The sequence below is a fragment of the Rattus rattus genome, chromosome 18, assembly GCF_011064425.1.
Source record: "Rattus rattus isolate New Zealand chromosome 18, Rrattus_CSIRO_v1, whole genome shotgun sequence".
Classification (NCBI taxonomy): domain Eukaryota; kingdom Metazoa; phylum Chordata; class Mammalia; order Rodentia; family Muridae; genus Rattus; species Rattus rattus.
The window spans coordinates 15577564-15605560 of NC_046171.1; the positions used below are offsets into that span (position 1 = coordinate 15577564).

A 27997-nucleotide genomic window follows, 5' to 3' on the forward strand; every position below is an offset into this window, starting at 1 on the left:
CCCATGCACAGACATCCACCGGCACTCAGTGAAGACTTAAAACAAAATAACAGGAGTGCTTGGAATTAGATACAAAGTAGCAGTTGGGGAACACAGCCATTGCGACTGCTGGAAGGTCTAGAAAAGTGGATTCCGAAATGACACATTGGGTAGAAAACACTCCCCTATCCTTACCTCCAAATTTTATTCTGAATTGGACTCTGGTCCTGCGGGTCATGGCTTTCTTTACCCTCCTCCTGCCCTTGTGGATTTTGTCTGTATTATCCCTTTGGAAAGCAGCCTTGGGCTGCGGCAATGACTTAGTCGGGGGATACCTGCCATACATAAGAGTGGGAACCAGAGTGTCCATATAAGAGCCTGAGTATGTGTACAATCCCAGTGCTGAGGCAGGTGGAGTCAGTGGGCTCACTGGCCAGCTTGCCTAAACTACTTTGCAGGTTCTAGGCCTGTGAGAGATGCTGTCTTAAAACACACACACACACACACACACACACCAAGCAGGACCTCTGAGATGGCTTAGTGGGTAAAGCACTTGCTATACAAGTCTGATGACCTGGGTTAGATGGATGGAGAAAAGCCAGATGTGGTAGCACACATCTGTACTCCTAACACTCCTCTGGCAAGATCAGAGAGTTGGCAGAATCACCCCCAGGCTCCCAGGTTTGCCAATGTGGTGTAAGCAGAGGTTACAAGGTGAGGAAGAGAATCGGCCCCAAGGGTTGACCTCTTACACCCACGTGTGCATATTGGCGTACTCATATACGTATGCTCACCCACACAAGACACCATACACGTAATTGTGTACACTCGGAAGACGAGTGGCCTCTTATATCACTGCGTGCATAGTAGTGTGACACACGCATGTGCATACATACACGCATAGGCGTGTACACTGATGGTTAAAAGCTGAAAAACAAGGCGGACGACTTGAAGTTTACCTATGGCTTCCATGTGGACCTGAGTCCCAAACATACTTGGCCCACAGTCACCAACACCCCGCTAAAAGCAACCTCTGACAGACAGCCCTGATGTGAGAATCAACCAGGACCAGCTTGTTGACGCAAGCTTGGCTCCTATAACGTAACTAATCGAATGCCAGCATTTTGAAATCGTCCTAGGAAGAAACCATGAGGCGTAAAATCAAGATGTGCATAGAGAGGACCTGTGTCGGGAGACACTTTGGACTGACGTGTTCTCTGTTGAGAAGTGTTTCACCCTATTCATTGCCGGTGAAGCCAGGGGTTTTGAAGTAATGCTCTCCTGCACTTGGTCCTGGATAATTTAAACCTGAGGCCACAAACCAGTCCTTGTGTGTAGCCCTGTGCTGGATGCTGTCACCACGGTGTATATTGTCTCCTGGGCAGGGTCGGGCCTTCTGCCTGTTAAGCTAGACAACCACAACAGCGTTTTTTCAGCGTGCCAAGCATCAGTTCCGCATAAATATTTACTGCCCAGCGTCTTATTAAATCTTAGAGTAAGTAAGGCCGCTCTGGCTTGCTCTTCCTCTCATCTGTTGACGCCGATGCAGGAGCCAGGAGACGGACACGGGGCTGCTTCTCTCCAGTCCCCGCTTTCCTTCCCCGGGTTTGTTTGCTTTCTTTGAATTAGGCGGGTCCCGTCTACTTTTAGGCGTTGAGTCCCTAGAGGCAGGGGCTGGCTGCGTCCTGGTTGGTTTTTGTGGAGAACACTTAGCATATTGTGGGGGTGTGTTATAAACACGCCATCTGCCCATTAAAATTCAGTTGAGGCCTCCCGATGCTTCTCTTTGTATCTCGCTGATTATAGAAGTCGGCTCTGGAATAGACGTGCTTAGCCGCAGAAGTCTCTAGAAATCCCTTAAGTACACATTTTTTTTTCAGCCTTGCAAGGTTTTTGTTGTTGTTGTTGTTGGTTAGTTGGTTGGTGTTTTTTGTTTGCTTTGTCTTGGTTTTTTTTTGTTGTTGTTGTTGTTTTGGTTCTGGTTCTGGTTAAGCTTTAAGGACATTGGCCTATAACCTATCAGTAGCGTGCACTCTGAAATTTAGATGCATCCCCCGCCCCCTGAGCGTACATCACACGAACTCAGGAAATTGCTTCTTCAGCGGAGACCCCTTTCCTCTCGGGAGGGTTCCCCTCCATGTTGACTGTGTTTATTCATTGCTTGATCTGTATTCAGATAGAGGGTCAGCTTCTTTTAAGTGTTGTCTCAGATGTGAGGAGACCCATCTCCTCAACTGTCTATTCCACCTGCGGAGTTCTGCAGTGAAACCGAGCTACGTGTCTGCGAGGCACACGCGTGGTCACCCAGTGAGCTTGCCTTGCTGGGTAACCGATGTCGTCATTTAACAGCCGCCCTTCCCGTCCTTCACTTGACGGGAACTCTGCACATCCTTATGTTTAATATCATGTTATTCGTTAAGGAAAACCTCATTTGAAAAGTCACAGTGTTGGGCTGCTGAGACGGTAGAGGGTTTAAGAACACTTGCTGTTCTCGCAGAGGACCCAAGTTGAGTTCCCAGGACTTATAATCACCTGGAACCTCTCCCTCCTCTTCCCCCTCCCCCCTTCCCTCCCCACCCCTTCCCCTCTCTCCCCCTCCTTCTCCCTCCCCACCTCTCCCTTCCCACCCCCCATCTCCCCCCTCCCCTCCCTTCCTCCATCTCCATCTCCCCCCCCTCATGCAGGCACACACACACACACACACACACACACACACACACACACACACGCACACATGCACACACACACACAAATAATTTTTAACGTAACAGCGTAAACTTCAGGCGAACTACAAAATACATGGGCGCAGCATACAGAACGGTGAAGGATTTTTTTACAAAACGGGGACAGTTGTGAACCTCACTCCCAGGAAGCCCATCACAGGAGTCCCAGAGGCATCTCTCCCTAGCTCTGCCTGCCCTCAGGTAAGCCGATGTTTTCGCACCGCCCTTAAAGGGAAACCTATGCTGCGTCCCCTTTCGCCTGGTGTCTCCTGTGTACCGTTTAAGGCCTTTATCTGGACTGTTTCGCGAAGCTCAGATTTCTTCACTGACACTGCCTCAATACCCAGCAAGCCCCACAGATGTTGGTGGCCATTCTGGTTCTCCTTGGTTGGGGGCTATTGCCAATGAGGTCCCTAAGATGAACGTATGTGTGCCAGGTGTGTATTCCACAGTAAGGCCGCTTTGTGGCCCACTAACTATATCTGGGCTTAGATGTTGCTTCCTATCAGTTTTCTGTGCACACAGACTAAGGGTCCCACTTGCTTCACGTTTCCCAATGTAGGTCCTTGCTTCTTTGTCTTCTCAGCTATCCCTTTGAGTATGCCCGGGTAGCATTTGATTCTAATTTGCATATCCTTGGTGAACCTTGGCCTGTGTTGTGGGTGTGTGCATGCGTGTGTTTATATGTAGATGTGCACACTTGGGGGCCACAGGCTGACAACCTGGTCTCTCTACTTGTCTGTCTGTCTGTCTGCCTATTCTTCCTTTCTTTGATACAGGTCTTTGGAACTCACAGTGTTGATCATCTCGAACTCACAGAGGTCCACCTGCCTCTGCCTCCCGGTGCTGAGATTAAAAGCTCGTACCACCATGCCGGTGCACTCCTTTCTTGTTGGAGACGTGAGGTCTCTCACTGAATCTGTAGCTTGCTGCTTTGGCCAGACTGGCTGGCCAGTGAGCCCCATGGGTCTTTTGTCTCTCTGCCTTCCCAGCACTGGAATTGGCAGCGGGTACTGCTGTCCACCTTTGATGTGACTGCCAGATGTACAGCGCTTTATAGGGCTGAGCCATCTCCTCTGTCCCTCAGTGTTAGCGTTGTATAGAAAGGCGTTTTCATCGATTAAGTTATATTACCCCTTTCCTGTCCCAGAAAGATGCCCTGAACTTTGAGGGTCACACCCCTAAGGTCACCCTGAGACTAGTTTGGCTCTAAGTAGGTTTCCTGGACAACTTGGCTGTTCACACATCTTAAGAATTCAGGACCTCCTCCCTATCCTTCCAGACCACGTCTTGTGGAGACGCCTTTTCCCCCTACAGATGTGGAAGTGCACTTTGAACTCTGTGCCTTGGGTAATTACCATCAAACAAACCTTCTTGGTGACCTGAGAGGGTTTGACCACCATTTGGTCTTTAAGTTGGATTCTGAGACAAAAATGACAAAATCCGAATTGCGTGCGTTAGGACAGAGTGTGTGTGGAAAGGCTCTTTGAACTTTTATAATTAGCTGAGGTGGTGAAACCCGGCAGGGACTACATTCTTGTAAGATCTCCATCCACACCACAGACCCTGACCCGGAACAGTGCCAGTGATCAGGGTCCCATCTACTCTGAGATGAGGTTAGCTCAACACAGACTCCTGCCCCACTGGAAAGAGCTACCAGAAGTAGTGGCTTGAAAGCAGGTCAACAGCATTCCAAGTAAGCAGGAGGGGATGGGGTCTTGAGGCTTTCTAAACTAGAAATAAAACCGAGAGCGTTCTGACAGCTGTTCTCGCTGAGCTTGGAGACTTTTCTAGTATACATCTTATATACCATGGACTAGAAATCTTTGCCAGATGATATGCCATCGGTTAATAGTCTCTTGGCATTCATTTTCAGATGCCATGATGTTTAGTGATGCACTACGACAAAGGACACTCCCAAGTTAAGGGACCTGTACGGTTCTCAACTAACTGCTACACTCTTTACTTCAAGCAACCCACATACCTGTCAGGGAAGTGAGAGATTTTTATTTGTTTGCCAAATCTATTCATCCTCCATTTCTTCTGAGATTTGAAGGAAACGTGACTCGAATAATACTTAAAAGAACATCTATGTGTGGGAAGCGCCCTGCTAGGTGTTGTAGAGGAACGCAGGAAGAGGGGGTGAAGGTCTTGATTTCAAAATGAGACTAAGGGAGCTAGAGAGATGGCTCAGAGGTTAAGAGCACTGACTGCTCTTCCAGAGGTCCTGAGTTCAATTCCCAGCAACCACATGGTGGCTCACAACCATCTGTAATGGGATCTGAAGACAGCTACAATATATATATATAGTATGTGTATGTATATATGTATATATGCATATATATACGTATATACTGTATATGTGTGTGTATATATGTATATATACATATATGTGTATATATGTATGTATACAGATATATGTATACATACATATATATGTGTATATATATATATACATAATTTTTTTAAAAAAGATGAAAATAAAAACATTCCAAACTGGACAAGGTGCACACACTTATAATCCTGGCGCTGTGGAGGTGGAGGCAGGGGAGTGGCGAATTTGAGGCCAATTTGTTTACCAAGTGAGATCCTCTCTTGTAGTATAAGTGAAAGGAAAAGACAAAGGAGGAAAGGGAGGGGCAATCAGCTTTATTGAGAATCTATTACAGGTGCCTAACCCTAAGCGGTCGCTTTCCTTGAACTCAGTAGAGTTCAAGGTCCCCAGGGATGTCTCCCCATTACAGACTGTGTGTACACTTGGGACTCAGAGGGATATTTCTTTCTTAGGGTTACACAGCTACTAGCAAAGGTCAGCGGATTTGACTCGGAAACTTTGACTTCTAAAAATGGTCTTTGAGGCTTCGGGGATGGCTCAGAGGTTAAGAGGACTTCCTGCTCTTGCAGAGGGCGAGCTTGGTTCCTAGCACCCATAGAGCAGCTTACAACGCTCTGGGACTCCATTTCTGGAGGATCTCATACTGTCTTCTGTGGACACCTGCACTCAGGTGCCCAAGTTCCTTCCTACAGACACAGAGACATACACATACATACATACATACATACATACATACATACATACATACATACATACACACATACACACATATATACACACATACATACATACACATACATACACACATACATACACATACATACATACATAATACACACATGCATACACATACATACACATACACACACATACATACACACATACATACATACACATACATACACACATATATACACACATACATACACACATACACACATACATACACACATACATACATACACACATATACATACATACACACACACACACATATAAAATAAACCTTTAAAAATAATGGCCTTCAACTGTTTAGCTCTGGGGTTGCCCAGGTTACACAGATCTGGGTTCACTACCCACAATATCCATTAATTAATTTGAAATACTTTTATTCCAGAAAGATTTCAACACAAGATAGGCAGTTGGTCCACATCGTTCTTCCCCTGATGCCTACAGCTTGATGTAAACCACAGTGCCCTTACTTTCACAAGAACATAGCTTAGGAAGGACACTCAGCTTCCTCTGCTCACCCACTTGGCCCTTTCTTTGTCCTAGGATTGAGCTGTCTGGGATCTCACCCTGAATTTGCTTACCTGGTCTTTTGTGTCTCTACCCTATAGTCCATGACAGTCACTCCATTTTTCCTGGTCACCTCAGAAGATGTTAATGAAAAGAGAAAACACTTGTATAATATAGAGATTTTTTTAAAAAGGAAAAGGGAAAGAAAAGCAGTTCCGTTCCATCTCTTTTAAATCGTACAAGAAGCTGAGGCAGGAGGATTTAAGTTCATGGCCAACTGGGGCTATATGGGTTCCAGGCCAGTATGGGCCATGTAGTGACACCCTCTCTCAAAGAGGAAGTCACAGTAGAAGTAGCAGAATATGCTAGGGATATGCACTGTTCAGAGTTCCGTGTGTGTGTGTGTGTGTGTGTGTGTGTGTGTGTGTGTGTGTGTGTGTGTTACAAGTCTGGAAACTGGGAGCAGAGACTGTAGTAAATACTGTAATAGCAGAGACTGTAAATGCTGTAATAGCAGAGACTGTAAATACTGTAATAGCAGAGACTGTAGTAAACACTGTAATAGCAGAGACTGTAGTAAATACCACACTGTCCTTGAATGCTGTGTAACCTTTGCTTAACATCCTCAGCTTGTGGGATCTGTGTTGTTCTTTTCTATGACTGTCAGGATTTCACGGCGTCTGGTTTTAAGCCATCCCCTTATTGGTGGATCGATGATTCCTGTCAGTATTTTGTACTTAGACAAGATGCTATGCCAGATATCCTGTGTGTGTGTGTGTGTGTGTGTGTGTGTGTGTGTGTGTGTGTGTGTGTGTGTGTCTGTGTCTGTGTGTGTGTGTCTGTGTATATGTGTGTGTGTATATCTGTGTGTATGTGTCTGTGTGTGTGTATATCTGTGTGTGTCTGTGTATATCTGTGTGTGTCTGTGTGTCTGTTTATGTCTCTGTGTGTGTCTGTGTGTGTGTGTCTGTGTGTGTGTGTGTGTGTGTATGTGTGTGTGTGTCTGTGTGTGTCTGTGTATATCTGTGTGTGTATATCTGTGTGTGTCTGTGTGCGTGTGTATGTCTGTCTGTGTGTCTGTGTGTGTGTCTGTATGTGTGTGTGTGTCTGTGTGTGTGTGTATATCTGTGTGTGTGTGTGTGTGTGTGTGTGTGTGTGTGTGTGTGTGTGTGTATGTATGTCTCTGTGTATCTGCACGGTGATTTCTATGAGATAAGTTACTGGGCCAAGAGCCAAATGCATTTTCCAATGTCATAGTCATACCAAACTGCCCTCCCCAAAGTTGTCTTTCAACATCCCTCCCTCCCACACTGAGCCTCGTGCAGTTAAGCGGTGAATGGCAGTATTCTCATCCGTTGACAATGGCTCGGTTCAGGTCATGGTCTGGCGGGTGTTCCACCATTGCGTGTTTTATTGTCCTCCCAGGACACTGCTTTTCTTTCATGCACACGTGTGGATACCATCATGAGTTGCAAAGAGAGTATGCCGAGCTCTTTTGGCTAAACCCAGCTAGGAGGAGGTCTGCCTAAAGCCCGAGCGGTCCCCAGACACCAGACTATCTGTGGTGTGTCTGCAATCCAAGGTAGAATTTACAGTGCCGTCAGCTCACGTCAGACCCTGTGCTCTGGAGCAGATTGTATCATTCAGTGTCAACTCTTAGACAAGGGAAGATTAGAACAAGTGGAGAGAATCGAGACCCTAGTGTGTTATAGTTGTTGTTTTAAAGCTTATTTAACTCGCCGTCATTATTCTGCGTGTGATGGGGGTAGGTGTCTGCGGACAGCGTGCATGAATCAGTTCTCTCTTTCCACCACGGAGTTCTCAGGGATTGGAACTTAGAGCATCAGGCTTGGCTTCAATCCAAGAGCCTTCCCCTTCTGAGCCATCTTGTCACCGTCACTAAGTTGCTTTTTTTTTTGTTTTGTTTTGTTTTGTTTAACACTCCAAACATAACATTTTCCACCATACTCTTAAGGTATCTGTGACCATTCCTTTTAGAGCAGAAGTGAAGTTTGTATGTCAAATTTAGATATTTTTCCATTGACCTACTAAAATAGTTATGAAAGTAAAAACACCAGATACATACGAATGATACAATAAAGTTAACCCTGATCATTCGGTGACTAGGGCTGCAAGCTGTTCAAGTACAATAATGAGAAACAAGGAAGTGTAAACCATCGTCCTGTACGTATAGAAGTTGATATTTTACTTTGATATTAATGTAAAACTGTGGCCTAGTTGATAAACGCAAGTGAAATGAGTTTGACGTAGTTCTCTGATGAGAAGTTTAGGTGAAAATCCCCCGTCAATACCCACACCACACAGGAATATCTTTGCTGCATTTAAGAGAGAGGAAAAGAGGCTAAGGACTAGGGCAAGATGCCCGGATTATTATAACAGAAGCTTTGGATCTTGTTAAATGATTAGTGCACAGCGATTGAGTAGCTGAGTCATCGAGGTGATTAAACTTAGGTTATCTCACTGAATTATTTCTTTTAGCCGTCAGATATGCGATACGAAAGACGTCGATGTGTAGTGATGTCAGTTACTGCCGAGCAAGTGCCACGCAGGTTGTAAGGAAGTCTGGAAGGAGCACATCGCTGAGCGACCCTTGACTCCTCATGTCCCCTAAAACCACATCGACTGCTGAGCTGACGTAAGGGCCAAAGTGGATGCCGATGTGCTTGGATGCAGTTTTCATAGGCTGCATAGTCACAGTGTTACCTTTTCACCTCGTGAGGTCGTCTTAGTAGTTCCTAAGTCCCCTTGTTTCTCTCTGTTTGCACTTAAGCTCTGTATTTTTGCAGGCGCGGGTGGAACGTGTGGCCTGCACCGGTTTTTGTCTGTTGCTCATTTTGCCTGAACTGTACACCGTGGCTGTGGTTGCAGATTCCCTGACAGCCTAGCAGGAATGTCGTTCAGGCCGTTTGACGTTCCACCAGCTCGTTCGCCCTTCCCGTGGGCGAGCTATCCGCAGATACCTTAAGAACCTGGCCTTTGCAGAGTTCACTTCTTAAGTTTGTTGATTTATGTTCTCATCCATTACCCTCCCTCTTCCAGAGAGGAAGTGGAATCAGGACTTTACAGAGAAATTAAAAAATTAAAAAATAACGAGAAGAAGACATTTCTTGTAAATGTAATACTCTGAGGAGATTTGAAGAACGGCTTGACATTTGAGATTTGAATGTGGTTCAAAGCTATTGCAGCTGACATGTGGTTTTGGCTTGTCTCGTTAATAAACAAGAGTAATTAGCGTGCATTTGCATGTACACCTGATTTATTCTTGGCGCATTTCACGCTGCAAATGCGTGTAATGCAGATCATTAATAGTTTTTAAGCCACAGTTAGAGCCTGCCCTTTTCTGATCGACCAGTTAAGCAAGTAATGTTTACCTTAATGTTTAGAGCTGGGCGTGTTGGTTCGTGCCTTTTAATCCTGGTGGGCTGATCTCTGAGTTCAAAGCCAGTCTGGTCTACATAAAGAGTAGGCAATGGGCTAGACTTGTAGGGTTATAGACTGATATTTTGTCTTTAAAAAAAAAAAAAAAAAGGTTGGATACATTAATGTTTAGAAAACTCCACAAGTAGTTTTAGAAGCGGTTCCCAAATCCCAAATTAGAGGAAACCGTAGAAGGCAGCCCCGCAATTGGACTGTAACTGAGAACAGCTCCTCTCCCACACTTTCACACTGTTGAAGCGGTTGTCTCCCGCTCCAAGAGAATTGGCAAGAAATGCCTCCATCTTGTCTCAACATTTATCACAACGGCTGCCGTGGGCTGGGGAGACCCTGCTGCACCCTTGACCTGTATCCTGTCCCGCAGTTGTCATGGAAACTGTAGATGGAATAGTAATGTCACGTTGTCCAAAAGAAAATTGAAGCGCTTGCCTAGGAAGCGCAAGGCCCTGGGTTCCGTCCCCAGCTCCGAAAAAAAAAAAAAAAAAGAACCAAAAGAAAATTGAGACCTGGAGGGCAAACGTTATCCCCATGGTCATCAGGTGAGAGGGGCGGTGCCCGGGCTTGGATGTCAAAGCCTTGTTTTAGATACAGGGACAACTGGGAAGACTGGTGTCTCCTGTTGCTCAACTCCACATGGGGCAACACAGGAGCGGAGTCAGTCCAGTCTCGTTTATTCAGGGTTGGGGGTGGGGAAGGGAAGGAGCAAAATCAAAGTCGCGAGAGGTGTTGAAGGGACGCGGCTTGGAAGGAAGATCCTGGGCTTGCACCAGGCTCGCGGCCATGCCTTAGGTCACATTCTTGCCTTTCTCAGAACACCAAATTGATGGGAGCAGGGCCGTTTTTCACCACAGCTCCGAGCCCCCCTCTTTCTGGTTTTAGTACTCCCGAAGTCTAGACACGTGGTTGGTAAATTAACCGGCATCGTCTTTCTTTGATTATCGAATGCACAAAGACGGATGACTCACAGTTGGGGGCGTTTTGGAGTCTCGGTTTGTTTGCGTCTCTTTCCACAAGACGTGGTGGTGTTGTTGCCGCCGTCACAGGGATCAGGTCAATGCGGCCATTTTGTCTTCCGGAGGCCCCTACCTCAGTAAACAAATCTTTGCACGTCTGTAAAACTAGGAGGTGAGAGGTTGGGCTGCCCGAGTTTGCAGGTCACATAGGGTGTGCTGACACCCACCTCTAAGGATGAAGGACATCAAAGCCCCTTCAGCTCTCATGTTTGCTGGCCTCTCCTTACTTTGTTCTTATAGCTCCTGAGGTAGGGAAGCCCCTAGAGTGTCTTAGAACTGCACCACTCCAAGTTTACACCCCTACTTGTCTTTCTGGTGGTGTCCTTCTGCCTCATCTTTGACCTTGCAGGGCCGTTAAATCAGAGTGATTGTTCTTTGAGAGTCTCATTCAGTATGCTTTTGTCAGGTTCCTCTCCATCCCCCAACTCTGACCAGATCCTTCCCTCTTCCTGCCCACCCAACTTCAATGCACTCTGCATAACGCTCTGTGCTCCGTGCTCCGTGCTCCGTGCTCCGTGCTCCGTGCTCCGTGCTCCGTGCTCCGTGCTCCTCCGTGCTCCGTGGAGTGTGTATTCTGTTTCCTGTCTGGCATTGCTGTCTGGCTTTGATCTACCTTCCCAGGCTCATCCCTCACCCTTCCCCATCAGCGCTAACTTCCCTCTATTTCCTATGGCTCGGCTGTACTGTCTGCATCAGGGATAGATGACTTTTGTTCCTCCAAACTAAACCGGGTTCTTCAGGTGTAATCTTTTCTTTGTGCGGCGGTGAGGATGGAGCCCAGGGCTTTCACACACGAGGCAAATTGCCCCCTGAGCTACATCCCTGGCCACATACGGTCTTTGATACTGTTTTTTTTTTTTTTTTTTTTTTTTTAAGGTTCACCTTTAATTACGTGCATGAGTGTGTACGTGTGTGCCTGCACACATGAGTGTGGTTGCTTGTAGAGTCCAGAAGAGGTCATTGGAACTCCTGGAGCTAGAGTTAACAGGCGTTCCTGAGCTGTTGTGTGAGTGCTGCTAAGTGAACTTGGGTCTTTTTTTTTGTTTTTAAGATTTATTTATTTTATGTATATGAGTACACTGTAGCTGTTTTTCATATACACTAGAAGAGGGCATCAGATCCCATTACAGATGGTTGTGAGCCACCATGTGGTTGCTGGGATTTGAACTCAGGACCTCTGGAAGAGCAGTCAGTGCTCTTAACCACTGAGCCGTCATCTCTACAGCTCCTTGAACTTGGGTCTTTTGCAGGAGTTGTGCTCCTGAACCTTCTCTCTAGTGTGCATTACTTAATACTGAAATCTTCTCTCTCTTATTTAAGAAAGATCAGTTCTTTCTTAACCAAGGCTAGGATGGTTAAGTGACTTCCCCAAAGCTATGGCGCCACCTATATTTGGGGTTTCCCAGACAATGCTGGAAAACCTGGAAGAGGGATCTACCGTTGACCTTTCCTTCAATGCCTTGAGGTTAGAGAAAAAGCCATAAATCAATACTGTAGGTTTCAGAGCATGGCCTAACTGCTTTCCTCCTCTGTGTTGATATGTTGTGTAGGTACACGTGTGTTTGCAAGTTCCAGTACACGTGTGTGTGTGTGTGTGTGTGTGTGTGTGTGTGTGTGTGTGTGTGTGTGTGTGTGTGCGTGCATTTGGAGACCAGATGTCGGTCGGTGTCCAGTGTGTTTCTCAATTGCTTTCCATGTTATTCTTGAGGTAGGGTCTGTCACTGAGCCTAGAACTTACCAGTTCAACCAGGCTGGCTGGCCATTAAATCCTGAGGATCCTCCAGTCCCTCTCTCTCACCAGTGCTGGGAATACAAGCTTGCCTCACTGCATGCAAATTTGTACACGGGCGCTGGGTATTGAACCTGAGTCCTGGTTGTGCCGCAAGCACTCTGCGGACTGAGCCATCTCTCTCTCCCAACCCACCTTCTCTCTTTGCACAGATCCTTGGCTCCTTCAAGTCATTCCTTAAGTACCCATGTTTCCAAGCTCTCACTTTCCCTCACTGGACTGTTGCTTCCTGGAAGACGGGCTTTGTTTGTTTGGGTCTGGAAACGAAACCTGGGGAGTTCATGCATGCATTACTGTGCCAGCCGGGACCTGCTTGTTGGTATCATCTGCCTAGCAAAGACATATGTGAACTTGCATAAGGGCGTAGTAGGGATCTTAAAGGAAAACACTCTTGTTCTGCTTTGTCCTTTCAAAGGCCGGGGCTCTGTCATCAAGGAGTTTAACACAACTTCCTTCTTCTACCCATAATGGCAGGGTCCATGATGAATAGAATCAACCTAAAATAATTTAAAGAGAATTTGCTAGTCTTTGTCTTTCTGGGTTCTTAGGGCCTGCTTCCCCAGAAAGGGAAGGATTAACTGCAAGTGTTTCTGCTCTCCCTCAGGAATTAAGTGATTTACAGCGTGATCCACCTGCCCACTGCTCCGCGGGACCCGTGGGAGATGACTGTAAGTTTATTCGATTGCTAGGTTTTGCTACCGTTGAAGGGATGGCTTTGAGTAACTGTCAGTGATTCCTGTTCCTCTGTATTGCAGTGTTCCATTGGCAAGCAACCATTATGGGGCCCGTAAGTACAACTCACACGTGTGGATTAACCCCCGTGCCTCTTCTGCACTCTTGGCTTTTGACCCGTGAGGAGATGTCCCTGACTCAGGATGAATATTCTCTCGTCCTCTGAAATCACCCAGGAAGCAAAACATGATTGAGGGTTTGAAGTGATTTTCTAAAGCACGGCTGGCCAATGCCTCCTGGGTCACAGCGCTATTTACCTGTGCTAAAACCTCCTCGTTCCATAGCAAGGTTCCCATAGCTCTCTGTGCAAGCAGTCTATGTGTTGGCCTTATTAATTCTTAACACAGCATCAGTTGTTTTTGAAAGAGGTGGGGTCTTCCTCACACACCCACGGTTTTCAGAGGTTTGAAATAAGTCTGACCCAGGAGTGGAATTGCTATATCTGGCAAGCATCAGTTTGCAGTAGGTCTCCTTACGACTCTTGACTTCAAGTGGAGGAGTCCTGCTGGGTGGTGTCTCGGTCACCTCTTGAGTTTGCTGCTTGGCCTAAAACTGCAGACGACTGTCTTATCACTGGTTATCTGTATTTCTCTCCCCACCCGAGAAGCAGCACTGGCAAACGAAACGGGCTTTCCCTTTCTACGAACAAAATACCGACAGTGAAAGAGCAGGCGCTCGGTGAGAAGACGCTAGCAATGTTCTTCCTGAATGGCCTTACAAACGTCCTCTGGGATGCTTTATGACTCAGCCATCGCTTTTAAATCATTTGCCCTGTAATCCAAACCGGGGAAAAAAAGATGCTGAATTTCAAAGAGTCGTCCCTGGGGAATTATCCTAAATGACTAAATTAGTCTATTAAGTTAAGAGGAGAGAGAGCGGTGTATTTACCTAACAGTCTTCAGTAAGAACGTAGTTCTTCCGGCTTGGTGTTCATTATCCACATGAACCTTCAAAGCCCCATCATCCAGAGGTGCGCCTCCCAGTCAGAGCTGTGGCCTCCACGGCGTTTCTCAGGCGAATCACATGTAGCAAGCAGCCGTGATGTTGTTTTGTGTGTCCCTCTTATTGCAACAGCCTAGACACGCTCCACCGTCCTCTATAGTCACCCGACTGTCCGTGGGGACCTTGCTTGTCTTTGTCATTTGTTTACATTTTTTTTAGCATTTAATGAACTAGAATTAAGCAACGTAGTAAGGCTAATTGGACAATATAACCCTGTAATCTTCATGCAGAACTTCAAGCACTGAGAGAACGACTGACCTGTCTTTATTACCCATGATGCATTCCAGTAAATATGAAGGAATTAAAGTACAGTTTGAGGGGGATTGGAGAGATGGCCCAGTGGTTAAGAACACTCACTGGCTGCTCTTCCAGAGGTCCTGAGTTCAATTCCCAGCAACCACATGGTGGCTCACAACCATTCATAATGGGATCTGATGCCCTCTTCTGTTGTGCATAGTCATAACATAAAATATATGTATATATGTACTCATATACATAAATTAAAAAAATAGGTTTTGGAATATATTTTGCTACTATTTTTGTTTTTTCCCCTTAATCTTTCTCTTTTGTTTATGTATATTTCATGTGCACACAACATAGACACATATATATACATACATGTATACACACAAACATACATGTATACACATATACATTTACACATATATACACATGCACACATATACCACACACACACACACACACACACACACCATTAAGCAGCTGACTGGGCCTTGCTAAAGTTGATTCTTAATTCGACATATCACAAATACTGAATTCATCCAGCTTGGTTTTGGAGTTTGTATATCTTCTGCAATATAAAGTCCTAGCAAATGAATATTGAGGTAAATTGTACAGTTAACCTCTTACTAAACTTTTTTCCTTTTGGTTATACCTGCGTGGACATTATAACCTAATATTTGGAAATTAAAAAAAGGTAAACGTTTAGTTGTTACCTTCTAAAAACAGCGATGACTGCTCTAGAGAGCCTCCTTCCTCCCAGAAGTCCTCGTGCGGACTCTGGTACCCACGAATCTATCTGGTTAAATCACACTGCTGTGCGCATGCGCGTCTGCGTCTCTTTAAACTCGGTGGGAACCCTGGGTAACTTCATACCTGGGAAGGAGTCTGCTCTCTATGTAAATTCCTTCAGCCCATGCTGCAAGGATCATTTTGTTTTGTTTTGTTTTGTTTTGTTTTGTTTTGTTTTGTTTTGTTTTGTTTTTATACACGCTGATTCTGAGGGTCCTTGGCACTGTTAACGCCCTGGGGATGGTTCAGAGGGTTGAGTATGTGCCGTGGCCAGACTCTGATGCGCTTTCTCTGTGTAATTTCAGCCCGACAGCGCCTATCAAGGTGGAGTCTTCTTCCTCACTGTCCACTTTCCGACAGACTATCCCTTTAAACCACCAAAGGTATTTATCCCATAACTCATCTGCCCCGGAGCAGGGATTTTCACTCTGTGTCTAGAGCTGGTCTTGGGATGCTACAGACCGAGTAGGTTACCGAGTGTACGCCCATTTATGCGACATCCAGGTTTAAAGTACTCCTCGTCCTTTCTAATTTATTTTCTGTGCATTGGCGTTTTGCTTACATATCTGTATGAGGGTGTCAGATCCCCTGGAACTGGAGTTACAGAACAGGTGTGAGCTGCTCTGTGGGTGCAGGGAATTGAACCCGGGTCCTCTGGAGGATTGGCCTATACTCTTAACCATGGCCCTAGAGTACTCTTTCTTAGTCAACTGTTTTCTTATGCCTGCTAGGCTCCTGGGCTTTTCCTCCTTACGAAGTATTAGTGTTTGGGATATTTTTACAGTCAAAAAAGCAGGCTTTCCCATCCACAGTGTTACCTTTCTAAAACAGACCCGGCTTTCTTTCAGTGAACATATATTGAGCGCCATCTCATCGTCTCACAATGGGAACTACAGTGGGGACACTGAAAGGCAGAAGGGGTGAAAACACATCTTCTGAGGACTAAAATCCAAAGAAGAGTCGAGTGATGGAGGTGTGAAGGATGGGAAAGGAACCAGGGAAATAATTGAATAATAATTATAGCGCTTTAAAAACACCCAACTTAAAATAATATGGGTGACGTCACATGACAGCAGCTCTTGTGGAGACTCTTCTCTGTGAGTCACGAAGGACAAGTGATAAGCCCACATCCTCCCTGACAGACTCCGTGTCCTGTTTATAGATCCGTGTGGCCTTCTGGGTGTCACTGGCAGTCTGGTTAAGAGGAGTGTTCTGAGGTACAATGAAAGCCAGAGTAATTGGTCCAGGCGTCACTCAGCCTGTCACCCCAGCCACTGCAGACTTCCTCATTATACCCCAGACACTTCCCAGCACCTGGAGGAGAAAAGGAGGTTAAACTAAGTTGGTCCCCTTCAAATTCCCAGGGGTAGAGCTGCACGTCTGTCTACTCGTTGGTTCCAAAGCTGTGTAAAGCCGAGTGCATTTTACCCTTGGGCGGATCGGTTCTGTTTGTTCCTATTTGTGGCAACCAACATACTTTTTGTTCCGTTTTATCCTTAGATTGCTTTCACAACAAAAATCTACCACCCAAATATAAACAGTAACGGGAGTATTTGTCTTGACATCCTGAGGTCCCAGTGGTCGCCTGCTTTGACTGTATCAAAAGGTAATTTTGTTTCTCAGATTTAAAAATAGGCGTGGGGTGGATTGTCTAGGGACCAGAGCTGAAACAAACAAACACCTCAACCTGCTGTCCTTTCTCCTGTTTTGATTTTGCTTTTTCTAGTAACTCTTCAGTCACCCTGGTTTTTAGTAAACATTGGATTTCAGGCGGGGGCAGAGGGAAATGAGTGGATGGGCAAATCTAAATGAAACCAGAGATTTAAAATACTGAACTAAGGGCTGGCGAGAAGGATCGGTGACTACGGTGCACACTGCTCTTTCAAAGGACCCGAGTTAGCGTTCCCAGCACCAGAGTTGGGTAACAACCACCTGTAACTCCAGCAGCGGGAGACCCAATCATCTGGCCTGCATGTAATTAAAAATGGAAAACAAATCTTTAAAAATTGCTAGAGGAAGGAGTTTTCTAGGAAGCCTGTTGATAGTTGTGTTTCTGTCTTTACAAGAAAAGCAAGAGTGAAAAAATTTTGACTGTCTTAAGGTGGGGTGTGGGGCAAACAGATTTAGGGACTTGTCCCATTCATTAAAGTGTCTATTAGCAATAAAAAGTACAACTTGGGGCTTGGGAGATGGCTCAGTGGTTAAGAGCACCGACTGTAGGGGTTGGGGATTTGGCTCAGTGGTAGAGCGCTTGCCTAGGAAGCGCAAGGTCCTGGGTTCAATCCCCCAGCCGAAAAAAAAAAAAAGGAAAAAAAAAAAAAAAAAGAGCACCGACTGCTCTTCCAGAGGTCCTGAGTTCAAATCCCAGCAACCACATGGTGGCTCGAAACCATCTGTAATGGGATCTGATGCCCTCTTCTGGTGTGTACTCATATACATAAAACAAATAAATAAATCTTTAAAAAAAAAGAAGAAGAAGAAGAAGTACAGGGGCTGGAGAGGTGGCTCAGAGGTTAAGAGCACTGACTGCTCTTCCAGAGGTCCTGAGTTCAATTCCCAGCAACCACATGGTGGCTCACAACCATCTATAATCAGGTCTGGTGCCCTCTTCTGGCCTGCAGGTGCATACATGCAGGCAGAAAGCTGTATGATGTATACATAATAAATAAATAAATAAATGTTAAAAAAAAAATGAAAAGGGGTTGGGGATTTAGCTCAGTGGTAGAGCGCTTGCCTAGGAAGCGCAAGGCCCTGGGTTCGGGTCCCCAGCTCAAAAAAAAAAAAAAAAAAAAAAAAAAAAAAAAAAAAAAAAGAAGTACAACTCTAAGAGTGGCCAATAAAATAAGCAATTAAGCCAGTTGGGGTGGTGCATGACTTTAAATCCCAGCATTCAGGAGGCAGAGGTAGGTGGATCTGGGAGTTCAAGGCTGGCCTGGTCTACAGAGTGAGTTCCAGGACAGCCAAGGCTACACAGAGAAACCCTGTCTAGAAAAAAACAAAAGTAAAAAAATTAAAAAAAAAAAAAAAAGCAGTCAAAAAGGAAAGGTATATTTTGTACTGCAAAGCGATGCCTTGCAGATAGTGCACATCTGTAGCTCGAATAACCATTAGCATCACCGTGATTGGCACCTGACTCATGCTGGTCCACGCTGGTGCTTGTCCTTCAGAGGTGGCCTCACCTCGTTCTTTGCCGAACTGTCAGCTGCGCTCACAGATCCTTAAGACACCAATTTGTCCCACCAGCCAATATCGGAGACCGTGCCAGCAATTTTTTTTAGTCTTTTCCCTCTAATAGAACAGAGCCTGGGAGCTGGGAGGAACTGCTCGGGTTACACACATCAACCCTGAATTAACCACCACGTCTTCCATTTTCTGCAGCATTCGAGGGAGCTTTATCTTGCAGGTTTCATGAAGCACGGGAACCCTGGTTCTCTGTCTCTATCCCGAGACTACGGGCCTAAGCCTCCTTGCCTGGGTTTATTAGATACTAGAAATAGAACTCAGGGCCCCATGCATGCTAGGCGAGCTCTATATCAGCTGAGCTACACTTCACCTCAGCTCTATAGCTTGTTCTTAGAAGGGATACTTTTTTACCAGAAGCAAGGTTCACAGCCGTAACTGTTTCAAGTCTTAAGTAAAGCCAGAAGCCTTCAGTTAGAACACTTATAACCGGACATTTTTCTGACCTAAAATGGTCGCAGAGCATCCTTTCAGAAAAATCTCCAGCAATGAACTCCCCCAAGAGTGAGCAAAGGAAAGATTCTGTCTATAGTTATTCAGATTGTTACAGTTTTTCTTGGAATGGTGTCACAAAACGGCCCCGTCCTTATCACTTCAAGAAATGGCCCACTGCACGGTGCTCTGTGCCTAGTGGCCGATGCTGTGGCTTTCTATAAAAAATAATTAGGGGACTGGAGAGATGGCTCAGTGGTTAAGAGCACTGACCGCTCTTCCAGAGGTCCTGAGTTCAATTCCAAGCAACTACATATACACAACCGTCTATAGTGGGATGTGATGCCCTCTTCCGGAGTGTCTGAGGACAGCGGCAGTGTACTCATGTAGATAAAATAAATTAATGAGATTAATTTTAAAAAAGAATGAGTATTGTTAGCTTCTGAAAACTTTCCTCTGAGGATGCAAACGGCTTCAGAATAGGATCACTCAAGGGATGATCTGACAGGTGAAACACCAATGCACATGAAATAAAAAGAAATAAATTTAAAAAAATGGCTACCAACTGAAGTTAATATAGAATGTAACCCCCAGGTGGGTTTTTTATTTTTGCGATGCTGTTTGGCTTTTTTTGGTTGTTTTTGTTTGTATTTTGTTTGTTTGTTTGTTTGTTTTGTTTGTTTTGGGGGGTGTTTTTTTGTTTTGTTTTTTGTTTTGGTTTGATTTGGTTTGGTTCGGTTAGGTTTGGTTTGATTTGCTAGGGCCTGGGGCTTGTCCGGCCACCTGTCCCAGAGCCACACTCCTGCCTCAGTGTGTTCCTCTATCATTTGTCTTCATACCCAGTGCAGTCATGTCAAGCTGTGTTCATTTACAGTGCAGGAGAGGCCTCACCTAATAGAATATTCTCTCTCTCTCCAGTCCTGTTGTCAATATGCTCCCTGCTCTGTGACCCTAATCCAGACGATCCCTTAGTACCAGATATTGCACAGATCTATAAATCAGACAAAGAAAAGTAAGTATTTGCTGCTGTGCACTTCCTGTGTGTGTGCATTTCAATCGAGTTTGCCACCTGTGTGTAATATTCGAAGTGTATTTAATTCTGTGTAGGGTTTTTCCCCCTAGTAGACCTTTTCTTTTTTAAAACTCTGTCTTAAAAAAACAACCGACCAAATCTGTTTCTTGGTTAGTGTTTAGGTTTAACAGTGCGTGTTTGGTGTCTGTGCTGGGACCTCGTCATTTCTAGCTGCTAAATTAAACGTGGAAGGCATTTATCACTGGAAACCGCTGGCCAGTGATACTTCTCGGAATACTCAGATACTTTACTTCTCGGAAAGGAAGTCATTTCTCTGCCCGCCCATGCTGATCTTACCTTCAAGCTACTGCATCCTCCTGGTGCATGAGTTCTTTAGAATCTTGGACATGCCCCTCCCTCCAAATTCAAATATATTCTAGTTGAAATTGTTTTTTTCTTAATGTCTTTTTATATAACTTAGATATATTTTTATGTAGATGGCTCAAGAATCTAGGAATTTACAAGTCACCTGTTTTTGCTTTTATGTTTGCATGCATTTGTGTTACCCACCCCCACCCCCAAACCAAATGACTGGCGTGTACACGATGGTCCCCACGAGAGGCAGCAGACACAATTCTGAACAGGCAGAGGCTTCTGCAGGTTAAACGTCTGTGTCTTTAATCTCTCTCTCTCCCCCTTTTCTTTATATGCCTACAGATACAACAGGCACGCGAGAGAATGGACGCAGAAATACGCAATGTAAAGGTTAAAACACTTTCCCTTATGCCAAGAGTACTGTAAAATCTATGTCTTTGTTCCACGAACCCTTTGGTTTTTACTCATTTTAAGTGTGTTTATGAAGCAAGACAAAACAAACTTCCGAAAAAAATACCCTCGAAACTCTGCTGAGAGCATTTAGCATTCTGTGCTCACCGAGGAGGACATTTATTTCCGTTTCCGAGACACTTGGACCCCTGCGTCTCCGGCAAGGTCTGCGACAACGTGACTGAAAAGCAGCCAGCTGCTTCCCGTTCTCTGAAACAAGATGTTTTCCCGTGAGAGACGCTGTCCGCGCTGTCCGAGATGTCGTCACTTTTATAAATCTGAATTCAGATTCCATTCTTCGTTAGCTCACTTTATAATTTGTATTTTTTTACTGTATAGACTAAATATATTCTATGTCAACTCCTGACTCCCCCCACCCCCACCCGTGAACAGTATTGAAGCCCCCAACAGCTGATGATGAATTAACTGTTCCCCCTCCCCCTCGTCTTAGGATATTCCGTGGGTTGAATGCGTATTTCTTGAAGCCGGAACTGATCTGCACACTGTATTTCGCAGTATAGCGAGTAGAGTGGAGAAACACTTGTTTGGGTTTTATCGTACTTGACTTAACTTTATTGCAATGTGAATTAATTGCACTGTTAGGTAGAGAAGGTGTGTGACTTTTTTTTTTGTTGTTGCTCTTCACGGTTGACCTTTTTTTTTTTTTTTTTTTTTTCTGTATAGGCAATATTATATTGACACCTTTTACAGATCTGACTGTAGCCTTTTCCATATAAATAAAATGCTTTTTCTACTACTCGTCTTGACGACTTAATGCAAAAACCAAAACTGCTTGAACCCTCCTTAAGGATCGAAACCTATATAACTTTGCATGAAAGCTATCTGGAAGATGTGGGTGTTTTTTTTTGTTGTTGTTGTTGTTGTTTTGTTTTTTTGCATTTTTTTTTTTCGGAGCTGGGTACTGAACCCAGGGCTCTACCACGGAGCCAAATCCCCAACCCCTGTTTTTTTTGCATTTAAAAGAAATGTTTTTATTTATTTACTTGGGGGTGAAGATCAGAGGACAACTCATAGGAGCCAGTAGGCTCCTTCCACCAGCTGGTTCTCTGAGGTCACGTCAGCCTTGGCAGCAAGCACCTTGAGTCCCTGACCACCTCACCTCTGACCTTGGCCTTTCTCCTAAGCACTAGTTGTCTTTCATACAGACTTCATCGCAGTCGGTCAGCACCCTCTTTATCAGACTGTGTGCTGGGAGGTGGTTTACCTCAGTTCCCTCGTTGTGGATGAGAATTCAGAAGCTGGGGTTTATCCGCACCTAAGATGGATTATTGTAAATGCCCTGAAAGGAATGTGGACTTATATTCCCTACCCTAAAGAACAGTCTTGATGGATCTGAAGAACCGCCAGCTTGGCAGTTCTTCTTGTGAGAGTGACTCTCCGTATGGCTGCTATGACATCGCTCCGTGTTTTGAAGTCTAGAATCTCTAAGATAGGATTTTAATGCCATCACAATTTGAAAAGCATCTGTCTTTACTATGTGTTTTCAACCATTTTTTTTAAAAAAAAGAATTTAAACAAGCAAGTTATATTTCTAGGTTTTTAAAGAAAGAAAGTGCTAATGTTTGAGGTCTGTGAACACACATTTTGTTAATGGTTCACCGGCACATTGAGTGTCAGTCAGCAGCAGGAATCTCAATTAGGGCACTAGCTATGTAAATGACTACGAATCCGATGGACGCACTTGGGACAGCAAAAGATTCAGCCGCCATTGTTATTTTGTCACGATTTGTTATTACTGAAGCAGAGGCTCTCCTCCTAGGAAATATATCCTCGAGAGTGATTGTAAAACAATTAAGGGGATTGCGAAATGGACGTGTAAGGGAATACAGGCTTTGTGGAGAAATAGAGATATTAACGTCTTGAAGTAGCCATCTCATGCACAAAGCACACCTTACATTCAATGTCATCCATTCAATGACATCCATTCAATGTCAGCTACATGTTTCCCGAGGTTGGGGTTTCTCATATCTAGATAGTATGTAGTGTATTTTGATAGGAAGAAATTTGCTTTCTTATCTTTTATTTGAAATTTTTCTCTTGTGCTGAGTATGGTGGAATATACCTTTAATCTCGGTACCCAGGAGGCAGAGACAGGAGGATCTCTGCAAGTTCGAGCCCAACCTGGTCTACCTAGTAAGTTCTAGGCCAACCAGGGCTCTAGTGTAATAATAGATCATGTCCCCAAAACAAATAAAAACTTTTTTTTCATTTGTATGGTATTTATTTTGGGGAGTGTCCCTGTGGTTTTTTTTTTTTAAGTTTTTTTTAAGTGTGTGTATGTGTGTGTGTGTGTGTGTGTGTGTGTGTGTGTGTGTGTGTGTGTGTGTGTGTACATGCTGGTGCTCAAGGAAGCCAGAAGAGGGCATCAGATCCGGAACTAGAATTCTAAATAGCTGTGAGCTGCCCAGTGTGGGTGCTGGGACCTGTACTCTAATCCTCCGTCAGAGCAGCCTGCATTTCAGTCACTGAGCATCTCTGGTTTTTCTTATTAAGGCTTGAAACTTGCTTTAACTCCTGTTTGTCCTCGCTTACATCCATACTCCTCAGGGGTGAGCACAAAGGTTTGTTGTTTAAAATATATTTTTTTAATTTATTTTATGTATGTGAGTACACTGTAGGTATGAGACACACCAGAAGAGGGCATCGGATCCCATTACAGATGGTTGTGAGCCACCATGTAGTTGCTGGGAATTGAACTCACGACCTCTGGAAGAGCAGTCGGTGCTCTTAACCGCTGAGCCATCTCTCCAGCCCCACAAAGTTTTTACTCACTAAAATAATCTTACTTGCCAGGGACGCTTACTCACCACAGGGGTCTGTCATTCTTGCTCAAGACTAACACAGAACATGGGTTCAATTTTACAACTGCTTTTTCAGGGGCCAGGGTAATAGCCCGGTGAATAAAGATGCTCTCCATGAAGCCTGGTCATTTGAGTTACATCCCTCAAACCCACATGGGAGAAAGGAAGAGCCCACTCCCACAAGTCGTCCTCTGGACTCCCCCAAACCCCAAAATAAATAAATATGAAATATTACAAAGCCTTATTCCACGTCTTCATAAATTTAATTAATTTGTTTAATTTTTCATAAGTTAAACGTGGATTTCATACTATGAATCCAATAGAGTCTTAGGGAGCTAGGGTCTCCCTGTTTGAAGCCCTGATGCTTCCTAGTGGTTGGGGGCCTGTAAAGGACCTGTAAGTGCCACATACAGGAAGTGGTGTTACCTCCTCTCTGTCCCCAGCTGTCTCATGATCCTGTGGTTCCTGCAAGACCAGCCTCACTCACATGCTTGGGTAAGCTGGTTTGCTTTGTGACCCCTTTGCAATCCTGCCACTAGGCTGGACCTAAGCTTATCAACGTCAAAAGACCCAAAGTGACTTGAGTGCACAGACAGAACACGAGAGCTCATTCTGGTTCAAGGAATGGTCTTGAACTTGGGTCCTCTTGCCTCTACTTACCTTCTAAGTACCTGGATCACGGGTGTGTATGTGGTGTGTGCGGTATAACCCATGGTTCTGTGGATACAGGTAACCATCCTACCAACCGAGTCACACTCCCGGCATTTATATTTATTTCATCACAATACAGAATTTCAACATGGTGGACAAACGCTTTTATATGGGGCTATACTCCGATCCCTAGTTCTGCTTTGCTTGGGATTTTGTTTGTTGTGTTTTTCTTTTCTTTCTTTTTTTTCTTTCTTTTCTTTTTTTTCGGAGCTGGGGACCGAACCCAGGGCCTTGCACTTGCTAGGCAAGAGCTCTACCACTGAGCTAAATCCCCAACCCCTTGTTGTGTTTTTAAGATAGAAAGATAAGATTCATTTCCTTCTCAGATTAAAGGAGACTTTGCCTGGGAAGTGTTTTGTGTGTCTGTTTACTGATCTTCAGTTTGGACTGGGTTCAGTTTTCTAGTCCAGCTGATGATGCTTGAAAATTTGATCTCCTGTAGGGTCACAGTCCTGTTCCACTGCTACACTTTTAGGACCAGCCCTGGGCATTGCGCCTAGGACCTCTTGCAGACTTGGCCGGTTGCCGGTGGCTGAGCAACACGGGTCCTTTATCGTCCTTTTCTGGTTCCTCAACTGAACTTTACCCATGAGGCAGCTGGAAGAAATGCATCTGGTTTTATTTATTAAAACGCTATCTGCAGATGACCACTCCTTTTGCCGAGGCACGCAAGACCTTGCTCGTTTCTTAAAAGTTACATTTATTTGTGCGAGCCTTTGTCCCTTCACACCAAGGTGCCTGCAGCTCAGAGAACAACATGAAGGAATTTGTTCCCTCCTCCACCATGCGGGCCCCAGGGATTGAACTCGGCTTGCTCGAAACCCCTTCACCCACTTAGCCATCTCTGAGCCCTTTATAGGCTTGTTTGTGATTGATAATCTTTCACCAGTGAAGTTTGGCAATAATAATGATTGATAATGTGGGTGGAGCTGATGTCTGGGTGGTAGAAAGAATTCCTAATGCAATATATATATATTTTTTCTTCCAAAGATTTATTTTTATTGTGTCTTAATTACGGGTATACCTGTGGCTGTGCGTATGCAAATGCAGGTGCCGGGAGGCCAAGAGACAGTGTCCCGTCCCCTGGAGCTGGAGTTACAGTTAAGAGTGAGCTGCCCTGGGGCTGGAGAGGTGGCTCAGCGGTTAAGAGCACTGAATGCTCTTCCAGAGGCCCTGAGTTCAATTCCCAGCAACCACATGGTGGCTCACAACCATCTGTAATGGGGTCTGATGCCCTCTTCTGGTGTGTCTGAAGACAGCTTCATATATAATAAATAAAAAATCTTAAAAAAAAAAAGTGGGGTTGGGGATTTAGCTCAGTGGTAGAGCGCTTGCCTAGGGAAGCGCAAAGGCCCTGGGTTCGGTCCCCAGCTCAAAAAAAAAAAAAAAAAAAAAAAGTGAGCTGCCCTACGTGGGGAGCTGGGACCTGAACTCTGGAAAAGCAGCCAGCACTCTTAACTGCTGAGCTGTCTCGCCAGCCCCATCCAATTATATCACATTCCCATAGCATTTATTTATATTTTGTTCCGTTTAAATTTGTTTACCTGATCCTTTTGCATTAGGACGTGCCTTTAGATTGTAAGTTGGATTGACCTAACAGGAAGGAAAAAATTATCCAAAAAGTATCAGGATTGGATGTTCTGTAAGATAAAATTTATTTTAAAACTTATTTCAGTTTTAAACTCGTGGCTGGGTCCTGCTGTCCTAGAGGGTACATGAACCTCCCTCAGGTCATCCAGAAGCTTGTTTGGATCACCCTGTGATTACACTCACCAGTTCTGAAATCCAGTAGTACCCTTTCCCACGGAATTTACTTACTAGGAGAAGCTACTACAGTGTCTCAAGCTGAGGGCGCCACAAATGACTGGCGCAAGGAAGCTGGGTCTTGGGCAACCTCTGACAGGAGCATTGTGGGAGATGGAGAGGGGAGCAGAGCTGTGACACACAATGCTCCTTTCAGTTACTCCGCCATCTCTGCTGACCTCCTGCATCGACATTCGGTTCTTCCCAAGCAGACCGCGTCAGATCCCTCCGTGGCAGCCGTCATCAGCCAGCCAGTCCTCCTCTGTTCTGTCTGTTCTGAGTCTGTCTGTTCTCTGAGGTGCACACCCCGTGCCCTCGCTGCTTTCCCTTTTCTAGGGGAGGCACCCCATGCTTTCTGCACTTGTCAACAGCGGTTCCAAAGTCACCTGCTTTCGGGAGCCATCTTCTGCTCTCCCGGGGCAAACTGAAACAGATGGGCCCGGCCTTAGTCATCTTGGTATTTTTAGAACTTATCATGGTGTCCAACACAGACCAGCCTGTCTTAGAAACTGAAAACGTTTTTAATAATTACAAAAGATAATGTGCTGATTTTACATTCTGGGAAAAAAAACCCATTGATATATGTAGTTAGAAATAAGGACTGTCAACTTGCTTCTGCCATCCATACTTAGAATCACTAGTACCTCAAGATTTTAATATTCTGTGATTTTATTTTTAAAATTTCTTTTACTTTTTGAGGTTATAATTACCTTTTTCCTCTCTTTTTCTTCCCTCCAAACTCCCAAGTAATCCTCCTTGCTCTCTTTTTCATTAGTTGATATATATACACACACATACATATACATACATACACACATATATACATACACACATATATATATACATACATAAACACACATATACATACGAACACATACATACATATACACATATACACACATACATAAACACACATATACATACGAACACATGCATACATATACACATATGCACACATAATACACATATACATATACATGCACACACATATACATACACATATATATACATATAATACACATACATACATACATACACACATACATACACAATCATACATACACACACACACACATATTTTTTTTTTTTTTTTTTTCAGATCTGGGGACAGAACAGGACCTTTAAGAGCTTGCTAAGCGCTCTACCTGAGCCAGATCCCAAACCACACACACACACATTCTTAAATCCAAAAGTACAACCCGCTCAGTTGGTATCACGTCACTTCTGCCTGTACTCTTTCTTAACGCCTGGACACCCATAAATGTGTTTTGTTTGCTTTGTTTTTTTTTTTTTTTTTTTTGGAGCTGGGGACCGAACAGGGGCCTGCGCTTATAGGCAAGCGCTCTCTGAGCTAAATCCCCAGCCCGTGTTTTGTTTTCTTAAGCCAAGCCTTATTAAGGAAATAATGAAAATTAAGAGCTTAGGCTCTCCAATGACCTCGAAGCCCTACAGAGTGTTTCTGGAAAATGCAAAGGAAGGATAGGAAGTGAATCCCGAGTGCTGGGCTCACAAGGATATCCTTATCCAGTGCTGAAGAGGTGGAGACAGGAGGATTCCCGGGACTTCGGGCCAGTCAGTCCAGCCAAAGTGGCGAACTCCAAGTTCAATGAGAGACATGGCTTAGAAAAAGTAAGGTGGATGCTGAGGAAGATGTCTGACATCAACTGCTCATTTCCGTATGCATTCGTGAGTGCACACACACACACACACACACACACACACACACACACAAGTTACAACCCCATGGATTTGCTTATATCGTGCATACATTGCATATAAAATCAGCACACCACACTTTCAGAGCTGGTAATGTTTGTTTAATAGATGCTGACACATAGGAAAAAACAAAACA

The 27997-nt window shown here is 44.6% G+C and overlaps 1 protein-coding gene across 1 annotated transcript in view; it reads left to right on the forward strand.

The window, feature by feature from the left end:
• The window catches only part of Ube2d1 (ubiquitin conjugating enzyme E2 D1), a 33015-nt gene extending 11449 nt beyond the window's left edge, over nt 1-21566 (forward strand). Inside the window, exons 2-7 of the mRNA XM_032888743.1 lie at nt 13139-13202; nt 13290-13321; nt 15606-15683; nt 16801-16906; nt 19891-19984; nt 20702-21566. Coding sequence (XP_032744634.1) covers nt 13139-13202; nt 13290-13321; nt 15606-15683; nt 16801-16906; nt 19891-19984; nt 20702-20747 — 420 coding nt within the window. The 3' untranslated portion in view covers nt 20748-21566. The remainder of the gene's footprint in view (nt 1-13138; nt 13203-13289; nt 13322-15605; nt 15684-16800; nt 16907-19890; nt 19985-20701) is intronic.
• The last annotated feature ends 6431 nt before the right edge of the window (nt 21567-27997 follow it).